At 34.6% G+C, this 16,764-nt stretch overlaps 1 protein-coding gene across 2 annotated transcripts; it reads left to right on the top strand.

The window, feature by feature from the left end:
- The first annotated feature begins 2,904 nt into the window (after positions 1-2,904).
- On the top strand, positions 2,905-4,890 carry LOC109808148 (trihelix transcription factor ASIL2). 2 transcript variants are annotated; one of them, XR_014433858.1, is made up of 3 exons: positions 2,905-3,262; positions 3,458-4,517; positions 4,607-4,890. XR_014433858.1 is itself a non-coding variant. In XM_020371017.3 (2 exons), the coding sequence occupies exons 1-2, from the start codon at positions 3,176-3,178 to the stop codon at positions 4,439-4,441; spliced, it is 1,071 nt and encodes a 356-aa protein (XP_020226606.1). In that variant the 5' UTR covers positions 2,906-3,175; the 3' UTR covers positions 4,442-4,890. The 2 variants fall into 2 exon arrangements, 1 of the variants encoding a protein (XP_020226606.1); XM_020371017.3 differs by having other exon boundaries at positions 2,906-3,262; positions 3,458-4,890.
- The last annotated feature ends 11,874 nt before the right edge of the window (positions 4,891-16,764 follow it).

Raw genomic sequence — 16,764 nt, 5'->3', positions numbered from 1 at the left:
TTAAGGTTGAACTATAAACGACTATTAATTTTGGTGCAGAGAAAGTCTTAACATAAGAAATTAAATCACTATTAACTTTGACGTGAAAAGCGTATTAAAATCAAAATTTAAATGATTATTAATCTTAGCATGGAGAGCAACTTATCTCTATTTTCATGTTAGTATTTATTTGAATAGAATTAGAGATACAAAGTACTTTTTTTCCTAGTTAATAATAATAATAATAATGAAAGAATTAGATAAGATAACTTTTGCATACTTATAATACACTCATACATCTAGTTTTATTTGTTTGAATAAAAGTTTAAAAGTGAGAATGAGAAGGGTTAAGTAGAAGATAAATATAATTGTATGTTATTTATTTAATAAGAGAAGTGGAGAAGAGAGAAATATAGTGTGGATCTCACCTTAAAAAAATATCTTCTCATATTGAGAAAAATAAAACTAGTATTTTAGTTTTTGTAAGACATACCATACTTTTATTTTATGTAATTAAAATTTATAATAAGCAAATATTTTTAATATATAAATCATATTATAAATAAATTTTTAAGAAAGGAAATTTTTTTATCACAAATCTAATAAATAATATATATTACAATACACGACTATTTTTAAATTTTGATAAATTTTAAAATAATATTAAATTTTAATTTAGAGAATAACAAAATGATAAATTAAAAGAGGTTAAATGTTTTAAAAAAATCTTAAAAATATTTTTGTTTAAGAAAAATGACGAAAAACATTTGTTAAATAATAATTTATAAAAATACTCATTAAAAAAATTATTTTGACTTATATAAAAAGAATAAAAAAACAGAGATAAAAAAAATGTTAGACTTGCTTAAAATTATAATTTTAACATTATCATTTTCCTTCTTACTATTCAAACACAACTAAAAACTGTGTATGAATTTTTTACTCATTCTTCCTTCTTCTTCTTATTTTTTTTTTTATACTTCTTTCCTTTTTACTTCTCCCTTTATCCAAACAAAACTTTCTAATTCACTTTTACCTTTTTTTTTCTTTTAATATTTTATATTGCATCAATATCACATTATGAGTTTGTCTCTCTTATATTTTTCATTTGAATAAGTCATTAATTTTTACTATATATAACCGAATAAAAAATAAAATATGAGTTATATAACATTTTTATACTTATCTGTTATGTTATTATACAAAAGTGTCTTAATGTTAATGCAAGTACCTCGTCTTGCTTGAAAGATCTCTAAGCTTGTTAAAGAAAGGAGAAAAAAAGTAGAAGACAAGTTTTCGATTTTCAAAAAGACACCCAGTTATCGGTAAATACATTTTTAATATCTAAATTTGAAAAGTGTTTTTATATTAATTTTTAAAACTTAGAAAATATCAAATAAATTTCTAAAAATGCAAATTGATAATTACATTAATTCAAAATAAAAATAATGTATAATTAAAGTGATAATATTAAAATATTTTAAAAAATAATCAATAATTAATTTAAAAGATTTAATTAATTAAAATTATAAAAATTTCCTTAATATTTTTTAATTAAAAAAATTTATATGACCACTTATTTTCTTAATAACACACAAATCAATGTATTTTTTTTATTATTATTATATATATATATATATATATATATATATATATATAATTATACTCTTTACATTTTACAATAAGTGTTGTTGTACATTATTGTACACAGTACTAAGAAAAATTAATAAACATAAATTTTTTTTTTTTACAAAATTAACATAATAATTTATCTTTATTAAAAATGATGCAACATAATAATTATTTTTTAAAATATATTATAAGAAATATAAAAAAATAAAAAAATGTAACCATTACTACATTAAAAATCTAATATGTTTTTGGAACTTAAATTATTTTGTACATATTAACTTTTTAATATAATATTAATTATTTTTTGTACATTTATGTCTCTTCAAAAAATGAAATTTATTGTATTATATCGTTTAGAAGGTTAATTTTATAAAATTTTTATTCTCTTTTATTTATTTATTAATTTTTCTTAATTTTTATAAAATAATTTAAGATAATACTTAAAACAAGACGAGAAACATTTAAAGTTAAAACTATAGCAAATTTAGAATAAATGAAGAGTTTTACTTTTCTTTTTATCTCTCCTCAATTTCATCTATACACCTTCAACTTCAACTTTCAGGTATACTTTATCTATTTTCTAACTTTTATCCTTCAATCATATCGATTTGGCAAATGATACTAGTTTCGGGACTGCATCACCTTACATAACTCAAAAAAATTGTGTCCTCCAAAAAAAAATCTTTACAAATAATTAACAATTCACTTTTTTTTAAATCAAGACAAAAATGTAAATTAATAACAATCTCAAATTTAATATTCCATATTCTATAGTTGATAAATACTTGCATGTGAATCACCTAAAAACTTCTTTATTTTGTTATTGTGTCCATGAATCATCTAATAAGAAGTTTCATGCTAGAATTTTCCTTCGCAAACAATCATTCACCAGTGTTATGTTTAGGAGAATTATCTTGCTTGATTACAAAATATTTTCAATGAATTTTAATTTTGTTATGGTAAGATTTATTCAATGAAATTAAATTGATCAGCTCAGCCAAACTTTTTTTTTTTCTTTCCAAATTTCCAATATTCATAGACATTTCATTTGGGTTTGAGATTTGAGATGAGAATGGGAAATAATCAACCATGAAAAAACCACACTATACTATTTTTTATTATTTATTTAATACATCAAACCTAGGCTTAGGCACACCTACAGATTGCTTACCGGGAAACAACTTGACGTCACGCCTCTAATCAAACGAAACTAAAACAACATAAAAAACTGTTACCAGTTTCTTCTACGTCATCTTTTCTTCAACTACCTACAATTTTCATCCCTTTCTTATCCTCCCTCTACAATTCTAAGAAAAAATAAAATAAATAGTAATTGGGATCATCAACATGCTAAAAACGTTCCAAATTAATTTTTTTTTCAGTAAAAAAAAATGATTCGGTGTTTCCTAAAAGGATAATTGAAAAGGGTAAATTGGGTATATCGCCGGAGACCATGGAAGCAGGTTAGTGTTGTGTTTATCGTCAAACTCGTGAAGCAGTGACAGAGAAGGTCCACCAACCGAGCCGGTGACGGAGTTTCGCTAACAGCCAATCACACTCCTCCATGTCACCCCTCCTTCTTCTGCCCTCCCCCACGTGTCGACGGTCACCGTCAACTCACCCCCTTCTGTCGAATGAAACCCCAAAAAAGGTTCGGAACCAATTTCCCCAAATTCTTTTAAATAAAAACCAAAACAAAAACAAAAAAAATGAACAAAGAACGAAAAGGCGTCGATATATTCATTCTCGCCGGCCAAAATTAAATTAAAATAAAATAAATAAAAACCCTAGCTTCGATTTTTCTCTGTCTCTCTCTATAACTTCTCACTTTCTCTCTCTACCGTAGATCGGCGGCATGGACGACGACGAGATCCAGTCGCATTCGTCGCCGGCGAGCGGATCCCCGGCGTCATCGTCGCGGCCGAACGGCAGGATAACGGTGACAGTGGCGGCCCCGGCGCCGCAGCCTCCGTCGCCGCCCGCGGTGAACGGCCTGGCATTAGCACTCCCGATCCAGCAGCCGGCGAAGGGAAACGACGGCGGCGGAGGGAGGGAGGATTGCTGGAGCGAAGGCGCAACGGCGGTGTTGATCGACGCCTGGGGAGAGAGGTATCTGGAACTGAGCAGAGGAAATCTGAAGCAGAAGCACTGGAAGGAGGTGGCGGAGATCGTGAGCGGCAGAGAGGATTACACGAAGGCGCCGAAGACCGACATCCAGTGCAAAAACCGGATCGACACCGTCAAGAAGAAGTACAAATCGGAGAAGGCGAAGATCGCCGCCGGTGCCATCAGCAAGTGGCCGTTCTACGACCGATTGGACCAGCTAATCGGTCCAACCGCCAAGATCCCTACCGCCGGGAACAGTAACCTACCGCCGCAGAAGGTTCCGTTAGGGATCCCTGTCGGCGTCCGCGGCGTCGCGAATCAGTTTCACCATCCTCAAAAGGCGCCAGCGACGAAGAGCCAGAAGATTCAGTTCCGGCGCTCTGGTCCTCCGGTGGAGTCCGCTTCGTCGGAGGGAGACGTGTCGTCGCCGGCGTCGAGCGACAGTTTTCCGCCGGAGAGATCGGAGCGGAAGAGGCGGCGGGTGACGAGCTCGAAGGGCGCGGCGAAAGGAAGGGACGGAGGTGGTCGGAAGGGGAAGGGTCGGAAGGGGAAGGGTTGGGGAAGCGCGGTGCGGGAATTGACCCAGGCGATTATTAAATTCGGCGAGGCTTATGAACAAGCGGAGAGCTCGAAGCTCCAGCAGGTGGTGGAGCTGGAGAAGCAGAGGATGAAGTTCGCTAAGGATTTGGAGTTGCAGAGAATGCAGTTCTTCATGAAGACTTAATTGGAGATTTGGCAACCACAATATCAATAATAGTGACAGTGAATGAGTGAGGAAGGGATAACTAGGTTAAGTTAAGGTTAGATTGGAATTTCATTAGCCTTCTGCTTTATGTGTTTAGTTGTTGTTATTATTATTATTATTATCATTATCCCGTAATTGTTACAGTTAAGTTAGTGGGAGGGAATGCTATGGTGGATGCTGCAACCTAAAAGAAAAGAAAAATGCAGGGGTATGTGCTGAATAATCTAATCAATCTCCTTGCATTGCAGCAGATGTATCGCTTCACTTGTCATGTGTAACACCTATCTAAGTTATATTAGTATGAGCCTATGAGGGCATCATATCTTCATCATTCATAGCTCTAGTTTCTAATTGGATACACTGTACATGTTGGATATGCAACCTCATGGGTTCCAATTTAGTTTTTAGTACATTTCAATTTCCTGCAATCTCACCTGGTTATTTATGTTCTTCTCTCCAACTGCTAGCAACCAAGTTCATATAGTGTTGTTTATTACTATGCTCAGTGATTACAATCTGAAACTAGCAGAGATAAACTGGTTTGTCAAACGACTGCAGAGTCTTTCACATGGAAATTTGCCTTTTTTTTAAGTGAGAGTGCAAAATTATAGATTAATCAATAATTGAGATTATACTAAAATATATGTAAAAATACAGTAAATAACAATTTATATAAAAATAATTTCAATTCTCTATTCTATGATTATAAACATAACTTAAGATCTTAATTTAAACTTAAGATCTTATACATTTTATTTTATTCTAATTAACTTTTATTGTTAGACCGATTTTACCGGTTCTTATATTATATTTTCTAAAGGGCATTTCTCATGTCTGCTGTCTGGGAAGTCAAATTCCTAAGTTACCATTAATATGATCTTCGCCGCCTCTAACGTGACCTTGAAATTTGATACAGCATTAAGAGAATACCTAACTTTAAGTTGGGCTAATCTTGGAACATTAATGACTATTATGAAGGTTTTAATGCCTAATTCTTATATTAGTCAACATTGGTTTGATGTCTCTAACTGTCCACCACTATGCCTAATTTCAACTCTTGGATTCTTATGATGCTGCCAATCATATATATCACTTCATTACTCAATGTTTTAAGCGCGGTGTGTTTTATTTAATCACAAGTGCTGATACGTAGAGAAATGTTGAATGTTATGTAGATCTAAATTCAAATAATCATCTCTGCAATTAATCGAGTTGAATGAATAATAATTTTCCCGTATTATATCTCTAATGAGACCAATCTTATTCCTCAATACAAGTAAGGCTTCTTATCGAGCTTCATCCAATACTTTACCCGGCAGTACATATCTAGAAACAAGTAAATAAGATGTCCAAATGACGCGAGTTGGTCACATCTTCATGGTTTAATTAATGATATCATGAAAGCTCGAATGTAAACGAAGCATTAAATTCTGATGTAGATTCATAAGACCACAAGGGGGAAAAAAAGCATGTTTCCTGAAGTTTTAGTTGTTTTCTGTTACTACTTTTTACTGAACAAATGTAAACACTTAGCGTGTGTTTGCTTATACGTTGAAAACGTGGAAAACCACGTTCAACGTAGAAGCTATTAGTAATAGCTTCTACGTTGAACGTGGTTTTCCACGTTTTCAACGTATAAGCAAACACATGCTTAGAGTGTGTTTTAGACGTGAAAATTCGATTATTTCAATAATTAATTATATGTATAATTGATTGTTATTTTAATCGTTGGAATCAAAATAAATTTTTGTTTGAATAAATTTGTTGAAAAAAGTGGTTTTTAAATATTTAATCCCATTTACATACAACAACAAAAATCTAATGTTGCAAATTTTTTGAGAAAAAAAAACTGTTGAAAATAATAAAGAATTTCAAATTTTCAGATTCAAGAAACACAACTTATTTGTTTGAAGAAAAAAAAAAACGTTTGCAAATTTAAGTTATTATCTTAAACAATTCCCTTATTTCACAAACAGCTTTTGTTTCATAAAAACAACTGGAAGTGAGGGAAATAATCTTTCTCAAACACACTTATCAATATAACTTTCCCTAACAATGAATTAGTGCAGTTAATGTAACTTCCCCCAAAATGATTTATTGCGAGAAATCCTCAAACAGCTGTTGAACATGAAAGCAACAAATTGTTGTTTCCCATTTTTCTGCTTTGAAACCAGAGAATTTTTCTTTGTCCCATTCCGAACAGTAATCCAAACATATTTTCAGTGCTTTAACTTCGTCAAGGCTCAGCCCAAATAGCTAGGTCAGTATGGCCCAAGTCATCAACATAATATGCCACATTGGGGTGACTAGGTGAGCATCATGGATTTTGTAGCTGAAAGTTTATTTTGACTAATTTTTTAATAATGAATCGGCAAACCATCGTCCCAGATCATGAAAAAAGCACATATGAATGGATCTAGTGTGATTTTATTAAATGCATTGCAATCTCTTATTTGAATCCAGGGAACAAAGTTATGATGAAGGGCCTCAAAGCATAGATTATAATGTCCTTGACTCTCAATTCTCAAATAATGCTTATGGTATAAATATTCATACCACTGAGTGAAAAAGGACAAATAGCATCAAGGCAAATCAAAAGCGATCCGAGGAAGAGCAATTTTAGTTTGAAAATGTTATTGGTCAATGCATGCATGTATACCACCTCACCTACTATTCAAATGATGGGTCTAGAATATATAATCAAATATAAAGCTATCTACTGATATTAGAGTAACAACTAACTATTTTTCCAAAAATATGATCAGCTTCAGTTTATTGAAGATGAATCCCTGGCCCCAAATACCCACACTATGATGGAGAATGGACCCTCTGATCCAAATCACACTGGATTGTCCCATCAGTAATCTACTACTTACTCAATGACTGTGGGGTTCCTATTATACCAACAGAACCTGCTGATTACCATTGGTGGAGAGTCTATAACATACACCATCAATATCATACTGTTCATTTGGTAGTACTTTACCCAAGACTTGTGTTTAATTAATATTTATTGTATTGTAAAATGTAGATAGAGAGTACATTTATCAAAAGGTATATATTAATGAAACTTTATACATCTTAAATATTAGCAAATCTTTCTCGCATTGCACAAGATACAAATTTCAATAATGGTGGCATTGTACATGTCTAGCAAATTTTTCATTTTTTTAATTTTTAAAATAAAATTAATATTTTAGTTTGTGCAATATATTGAATATTTTTTGTTTTATATATTTATAATTTATAATAAATAAATATTTAAGTTATATTATAACTTAAATTTGTAATAAATAAATATTCTTTAACATATAAAATATATTTTAGATTTGTAATAAACAATTTATATTATAATATACAAATTACCGATCTATACTATATAACATCACCATCAATGTACTTTTTAAAGGTGATCAAAGTTCAAGCACACTATTAGATATTAAAAAGAAGTGTTTTTTGTAACGTAGTAGGCTATTTTAGAAGGCTCAAAAGTCTAGTATGGGTGATTCAGTAGCCTAAAATGGACTATTCCCAAACTGGAACGGGTCTGCCTCATATTCAACTTCTTTGATCAAACAGGTATTTTAAACTCTTGTGATCACTGAATACACTAAATCTCGCACCATACAGATAGTGCCTCCACGACTTCAAGGCAAACACCACAACTGCAAGCTCCAAATCATGAGTAGGATAATTCCTCTCATGAGTTTTAAGTTGCCTCGAAGCATATGTCATTACTCTCCCTCCCTGCATCAACACACAACCCAACTCCCGGTGAGAAGCATCACAGAACACATCAAAATGCTCACCAGTGTCAGGTAACACCAAAATTGGAGATGTAGTCAATCACCCCTTCAATTCCTGAAAACTCTGCTCACAAGCGTCCATAAAAAAAAAAAAGTTGATCCTTCCGAGTCAATTAAGTCAAAGGCATTACTATTCGAGAGAAACCCTCTATGAATCTCTGATAGTAACCCGTTAACCCAACAAAACTTCTAATCTTCGTAACAGTCCTCGAACGCTCCCACTGAATCACAGCCTCCACCTTGGCTGGATCCACTGCAATCCCCTCTACCGATATCACATGCCCTAAAAACCTCATCTCAAACAACCAAAACTCACACTTGGACAGCTTGGCATACAACTACCTCTCCCTCAGCACCTTTAAAACCAACCTCAGATGCTCACGATGATCCTCCAAAGATCTAGAATACATCAATATATCATCAATGAAGACCATCACAAACTTGTCCAAGAATGACCTGAAAATCCTGTTCATGTAATCCATGAACACTATTGGAGCATTAGTGACACCGAAATGCATCACTACGTACTCACAGTGACCATACCTAGTCTTGAAAGCATTCTTAGGTATGTCACTCTCCTTTACCCTGATCTGATGGTATCCGGATCTCAAATCAATCATCAAAAACACCAAAGTTCCCTTCAGCTGATCCATCAAATCATCAATCTTCGGAAGTGGATACTTATTCTTTATCGTTAACTTATTCAGTTACCAATAATCAATACACAAACGGGCCCCACCATCCTTCTTCTTCACTAACAGTACTGGGGCACCCCAAGGAGAAACACTGGACCTCACCATCTGTTTCTCCAAAAAATCCTTAATCTGTCTCTTTAGCTCTACCAACTCAGCTGGAGCCATCCTATAAGGAGCCACTGATACTGGTCCTGCACCTGGTATTAGATCAATGCTAAACTCAACATCATACACAGGTGGCAATCCCGACACATCATCTAGGAACACCACAGGAAACTCACTAACAATCTCAATCCCAGTGATGACCCTCTCTGTCTCAACACTCAAAGCGCAAACAACATGAAGCACTCAGCTAAGGACTTTGTGGTTGGGTTGCCTAGGACAGCTAGGAACAGTGACTCTATCTGGGTGATTGTTGATAGGTTGACAAAGTGTGCGCACTTTATTCCTGTCAAGAGGTGGTCCATGGAGAGGCTTGCACAGTTGTATATCAGAGAGATAGTACGGTTGCATGGAGTGCCTTCCAGTATTATTTCTAACAGAGATCCAAGGTTTACTTCCAAGTTGGCAGACTCTGCATCAGGCTTTGGGGACAAGGTTGAGGTTGAGCCCCGCTTATCATCCACAGATAGATGGTCAGTCGGAGAGGACAATTCAGTCACTAGAGGATCTCTTGAGAGCTTGTGTGTTGGATCATCTGGGTAGCTGGGAGGAGGTGTTACCATTGGTAGAGTTCACCTATAATAACAGTTACCACTCGAGTATTGACATAGCGTCTTTTGAGGCTTTGTATAGCAGGAGGTGTAGGACTCCATTATGTTGGTATCAAGAGGGTAAGTCAATAGTAGTTGGTCCAGAGTTAGTTCTTTAGACTACTGAGATGGTGAGATAGATTCAGAAAAGGTTGAGGGCTACCCAGAGTCGACAAAAGTCCTATGTTGATAAGAGGAGGAGACCTCTAGAATTTGAAGAGGGAGAGCATGTGTTTCACGTTTCACAGTTGAGGAAGTACATCAGAGACTCGAGTCAAGTGGTAAAGATGAATGAGGTGCAAGTTAGAGAGAACTTGACCTATGAGGAGACTGGTAGTTGTGGTTGATCACAAGTTGAAGGAGCTTCGTGTCAAGTCCATCAGCTTGGTGAAGATTCTTTGAGATGCAGCTACTGGTGAGGCTACCTGGGAGGTGGAGAGTCAGTTCAAGGAATAATATCCATTCCTCTTTTCAGGTAAGCCTGTTTTCGGGGACGAAAATTCATGTTTGTTGGGGGGTATTGTAATGTAGTAGGTTATTTCAGAAGGTCCAAATGCCTAGTATGGGTGATTCAGTAGCCTAGAACGGGTTGTTCCCAAACTGGAATGGGTCGTTCCAAATTACTGAATTGACCTATAAATTATAGTTAAGAACGGGCCATTCTGGAGGGAGAACGGGCCGTTTCAAACCCCAAAACGGGCCATTCTGGAGGGAGTACAGGCCGTTCTAGATGGAGAACGGGACATTCTGGATGAATCCCAGAACGGGTCGTTCTGGGTTCGGAACAGGTCGTTCTGGCCACTCTTAAACTTCTATAAATAGGGGTTGTGTGGTTGAGGAGAAAGAGAAGTTTTTAGAGAGAAGTTTTAGAGAGAAGGACTCTAGGTTTGTGAGCTCCTTTCTCTCTCAAATTCTTCTATATGATTCCTTTTCTCCTCTAGATCACTAATGTCTTCTGTCTTTTCTTGAAATTCAGATTAGGAAGCTTGCTTTGGAGGATTGAAGTTCTGGGTTGAGCTTCGGAAGGAAATTCTACTTCTTCTCAGTTATTGGCTATTTTGAGCCAATCTTCAGGTGAGGGAAGTTAGAATGTTTGTTGTTTAAGTTGCATGTGAGTTTAGAAACTCAATTGATGCATGAATGTTGAGAATCCATAGATGGATTGAAGAAAATCTCATTTTTTGGGGTTTTGAGAAAAAGGAGGATTTTGATGATTTTGATGCATAGGTTGGATGCATGTGAGATTTAAGTTTATTTTGAGTTGTATGGAGCCTATGCATTGTTTTTTGTGTTTGCATGTGGCTGGATTTGTTGGTTTGGATGAGAGTTTTGAAACTCTCTGACTGGGTTTAGGCTAGGCGTAGGTTGAGTGCGCCAGACATGGAAGAGCTTAGGGCTCTCGGGTTGGATGTTGGGCCAAGCGTGATTTGGTTGCGTCAGGTGTGGAGACTCTTAGGAGTCTCTGTCTCAAAGACACCGAGCGTGAGTTGAACGCGCCAGGTGTGGATGAGTTTTAGGACTCTCAGGTTGGGATTAGGCTGGGCAAGCTCAGGTTGCGCCGGGGGTGAATATGTTTATGAATGAAATGATGCTAATGCATGTTAATTTGAAGTTTTGGATCATGTATGTATGATATATGATGTATTGTGAGGTATGATTCATATGTATGCTTTGTAATGATACGTATAAATGTTTGAATGTGATATGACACGTGTATATGTTCATAGGAGTATGTTTATTGATCATGATGGTGGGTAGACCATGTATGATGTATGATGCATTATTGCATGTGATGTCTTATGACATGTGTATGATTGTTGATCATGATGGTGGGCAGACCATGTATGATGTGTGATGCATAATTGCATGTGATGCCTTATGGCATGAGTCTAGCCTAGGACTTGAGGAGAGGAAAACTATTTTCAAACTGGAAGAGTTCACATAGAGTCTCTTGAGAGTGGTGCTTTGATAGGCCACTGATATATGAGAGTGGTGATTTGGTAGGCTATTTGATTTGGGAGAGTGGTGCTTAGGTAGGTCACTAGGTTGGGTGAGTCTCCTCTAAGTCCTTAGCTAGTGTGGAGCGGGGTATGAGGTCGAGGGTTATTCCCTTAACCAAGTACTCGGGAAGGTGCGTGGATCCTTGCGGATAGTCGGTGGACGAACTCCACAATTGACTTAGTTATGCATGCCAAGGTCGTGGTAAGCCCGTACCCAGCTATACTATACCTGACGGTGGATCTGGACTTCCAATTGTGTAAGTGACATCATCCGAGTAAACCCGAGTGAGGATTATATCCTGTTTAGTTGTGACCGAGCGGTAGGATGGGATGTCACTTATACAACTCTATTGTTAGGGAGATATCCTAGGTGTATGCGTGACGACGCATTAGATGATTGATATGCATTGATATCTGTCATGAGATGCATTTATTGCATGATTATTAATATGATGAAGTGTGGTGTTTGACTTCATGATTGGTTGATTGTATTTTATGCATGAGTAGTATTGGATAGAGTGTATGGTGTGACTCTATAAATATGATTGATAGTTGGATGATTGTGTAGTATAGATTATTGTTCTATACTTGTATGATTGATTTTTGAACTCTAGCTTACCCTTCTGTTTCCATGTGGATGGACTGCGATGATCATACCTTGTATGGGAGCAGGTCAGGACTAGCTTGGAGTTGGGGTGACTGCTACGAGACGGGGAGTTTGATCCTCGTGTTAAAGTTACCATTTTGGGTAACGGTTTCGTCTATGCTTGACGGACACTAGAGTCATATTATTTTTGGGATGATTGTATATATATGGTATTCTATTTTATAATCAAAAACTTAGTTATTTTTATTCTTATTTATACCTGTATGTATGAGTTATCCAACTTAATATTTCTCTTAATTCACTAGCAGTAGTGCGATTCCACTAAGTGTAGAGACCATGGCGGGTCGTTACACTTTTATGGTATCAGAGCTGGTTGAGTCTTTTGGGATACTCTGTGGGGAGTGATCCTTCTAGGTTTTTGTTGTGTCATATCTCTGATATGTGTTAATTTTGGTGAGTTGTAGTGGTGAAGTGTTAGTAAAAGAATGTTTTAATTCTTTTAGTATGGTGAGGCCTCAGTTTGATCAGATCGCTAGGGCTATGGAGATGATGGTCATGGCGATGCAGCAACAGAGTGCTCACTTTGCTTAGATAGAGGCGGGTAGAGCTGCGACTAAGGCAGCTAGACCAGTGGTCTCTCAGGATGAGAGAGATTTAGCAGAGTTTAAGAGGTGTCAGCCTCCTCAATTCAAGGAGAATTTAGATCCCGATGTGGCAGATTAGTGGTTGTGGGAGACAGAGAAGATCTTTAGTGTTTTGGGATCTTTTGAGGAGAGAAAGTTGGCCTATGCAATTTACATGCTGACAGACGAGGCTGAGTACTGGTGGAGAGGCACCAGGCAGATGATAGAGAGTAGAGGTGTGGTTGTAGATTGAGATTGCTTCAGAGAGTTTTCTTGGAGAAGTATTTTCCGTACAGCGTTAGACACGCTAAGGAGGCGGAGTTCATGAGACTACATCAGGGGAGCTTGTCTGTTTCTAAGTATGCTATGGGTTTGAGCATCTGACTCGTTTATACTCTCAGGCCGTATCTGAGGCTTGGAGATGTAGGAAGTTTGCAGAAGAGTTGAGGCATGAGCTGAAGAGGGTCATAGTCCCTATGTCTATAGTGGAGTTTCCTGCCTTGGTTGAGAAGGCAAAAATTGTTGTGAGATTGGAGGGTGGTGGTAGCAGCGGTAAGGCTGTTAGAGTTAAGGAGGGATCATCTAGATCTAGGAGGGGAGGTCAGTAGAGAGGACCCTATGATAGACTTGTTTAGTCTCAGAGGGGTGCTGTTAGTAGGGGACCTCGTCCTGCTACTCCTCAGGGTGGAGCACAGTCGGTGCAATGTTACAAATGTGGAGAAGCCCACATGACTAGAGATTGTTCCCATTCGAGAAATGTTTTTTTCAGATGTGGTAGGCCAGGCCACATTTCCAAAGATTGTCAGATGCCACCGACTCCATCTAGAGTGCCCCGAGGCTAGTCAGGCCTACGGTTGCGGGGAGAATGTTTGTTTTATCAAGTGTAGAGACTTCCACTTTATCAGATTTGGTGAAGAGGAAGGGGAAGGCAGTAGGTGAGGATGTTTTGTTCCTGTTTGATTTTGGTGCCACACATTCATTTATTTATGTTGATTGTGTAGGTAGATTGGGTTGTCGGTGTCTGCATTGCACGTTGATTTCTATGTATCTACTCCGGCTTCAATTTCTATGGTGACATTGGAGATGTGTGTGAGATGCCCGATAGAGGTGTTTGGTAGGAGGTTCCGAGTGAGCCTGATTGTGTTGTTTATAGTAGATATCGACATAATCTTAGGGATGGATGAGTTATCTGCCCATCACATCCTTATAGATTGTACTCGAAGAGAGTTGGTATTTCCTCAGTTGGAGGGTGAGGTGTTGGTATCAGCGGGTCAGGGCTAGCTTGGAGTTGGGGTGACCGCTGCGAGACGGGAAGTTTGATCCTCGTGTTAGAGTTACCATTTTGGGTATCAATTTCGTCTGTTCTTGACAAGCATTAAAGTCATATTATTTTTGGGATGACTATATATATATGGTGTTCTATTTTATAACAAAAAACTTAGTTATTTTTATTATTATTTATACATGTATGTATGAGTTATCCAACTTAATATTTCTCTTAGTTCACTAGCAGTAGTGCGATTCCACTAAGTGTAGAGACCATGGCGGGTCGTTACATTTTTAAACAAATATTTGTTTTTAAAATTATTTAAGAAGTAAATAGGTGTTGCTTCTAAAAAAAAGTGTAGAAAATGACTTATTTAAAAAAAATTAGACAAGCACATCAAAAAATAAAAATAAAAAAGGTGTTTTTTTTAATGTTTATATAAGAAAAAAATTTCAAACAAAGAGATGCATTATAAAAATAAAAAAAGTAAATATTGGTAAGGTGATCATTATATTTGTTAAATAAGGTCTCACTTGACAAATTTAACAATTTTTTATTTAATTTTTACCATGTATGTAATACTTTTTTATTTAAACTTTAGTTACATTCAATAATTTTCATATAATGAATCTAACGAGATGAATTTTGAAGTTTTGTATCAGTCAAAAAAATATTCAAAATCATGTCTCAAAATTGAAAATAATCATTATTTTAAAATGATCAAATTGTTCAAATTTAATAGATAAATGATCATAATAAATATTTTAAAAGATAAAGGATCAAAATAAACATAATAAATAAAATAAAGGACCAAAAGTATAATTTAGCTTATTTTAATTTGTGTAATGTACAAAATAAACTTTAATCTTATATTGTAATAAATAAATATTTTTGACCATTTAAGTTATATCATAATTCGTGATAAATAAATTTATATTTCAATTAAAAAAATTAACTACTCATAATTTTTTAAAATAAAAATATTTATAAATTAAAAAAGGATAGGTTATAGAGAAACTACTGTAGATATTTTTTAATAAAATAATATTAAATTTAATTTAAAAATAAAAATTATATATATATATATTGAGTAACAAAAAGTTAAATTTTCAATGGATCCACTTGGTTTTCATTTATATTTTTACATAATTTTTTCTTAAATTAAACATGAAATGATCATATTTGTTTTTACTTTTTACTGTTTTATTTTATCTACCTAAATAAGGCATATATATTTGTTTATACTTTATTGCTTTTGTTCATATTTATTTTGAATATCCCATTCACTTGTAACGAAAACAATGGAATGACATGTATGGATGTATAGGCGTCGTAGTTGGAACATTTATCGTTGTTAGGTTGGAAGCACTTCAAAAAGTGGGATAGTTAATTCCAAAATTTAACGCGGTTACATATACAAGATAAAATTTAAACTTTTAACTTTGTTTAGGCGTAAATTAACTCCTACTGCTGATGCGTTGGTATAATAAGATTAAGATGTATGATTTATGATTTGAATTTTGTGAGAAACAAGAGACGCGTTGCATTCTGATTGGTGGGACAGATACAGATTCCTTAGCAACACCAAATCAATAAGACACAACGCCATTCCACTTCCCCTCCACCGCCTTTCAAATTACATCTTTTATTTAATTTAATATTACGATACTTTAGATAAATCCTTTCCAAACTATTCAACATTTTTAATTTAAATATAAATAATTTTACTCATAGTCAACTTCATTTTTACTATCACTAAGTGTGTGTTTAGATTACCATATAACATCAAATAAATTATGTTACTTGTGCCCATGATTTCAGAATTACATGTAAAAGACTTGAAATTAAGAAATGATTACGTAATGCGTGATTTACGTGCACGATTCATTATTTAATGGATGTTGGTAGAGCCTGATTTATTTGATACGTAGCAATGTAAACGTTATAAGAGTTCATAAATTTCAAATATGTAAGCGCAGCATTAGTGGATTCCAACATAAATTTTAACAGCTTTCAAAATAAAGCATAAATTATAACGACTCATTCTCTATCTATGTTTTCTGATTTTTCTTTCACAATACGACATTGATTTTATTATGAAATTCATTTTCCATTTTTTAATTTACAATCTGGTTTTCTTATAGTATTATTTTATTTGTTATTCGAAAATCAATGAATCACCAACTAGACTTTAATTTCAAATGCAAAACAGCTTTGATGGTGACAATGTTTATTTTTAAATATCTATAATTTAACGTAATTACACAGTAATAAAAAATCACAGTAACCAAGTTATTGAATGGTTTTATTAAAGAAAATATAAGTGGCATTTTATTAACATATTTAAATTACCATCATATAAGTATATTTTCACTCAATTAATTTAATTAAAATATACAATAAAGATGATAGTAGAGTTAAGAAAACAGAATTTTAATTTAAAATAAAACAAATTAAATATTATTCTAACACGGTAAATATTTTGAATAAAAAGAAGAATGATATTTAAAAAAATCCTAATAAAAACCAATAAAATGTATTTTCTCTCTAAG

The sequence above is a fragment of the Cajanus cajan genome, chromosome 5 (assembly GCF_000230855.2).
Source record: "Cajanus cajan strain Asha chromosome 5, NIPB_CcT2T_4, whole genome shotgun sequence".
NCBI classification, from domain to species: Eukaryota; Viridiplantae; Streptophyta; class Magnoliopsida; order Fabales; family Fabaceae; genus Cajanus; species Cajanus cajan.
This window is presented reverse-complemented; position numbering and strand designations above follow the sequence as displayed.

Bases quoted from the DNA above. Each gene is read 5' to 3' on its own strand.
- LOC109808148 (XM_020371017.3), top strand. From the start codon at position 3,176: ATGTCACCCCTCCTTCTTCTGCCCTCCCCCACGTGTCGACGGTCACCG. The intron at 3,263-3,457 runs GTTCGGAACCAA...TCTCTACCGTAG, and splicing joins CGAATGAAACCCCAAAAAAG to ATCGGCGGCATGGACGACGA.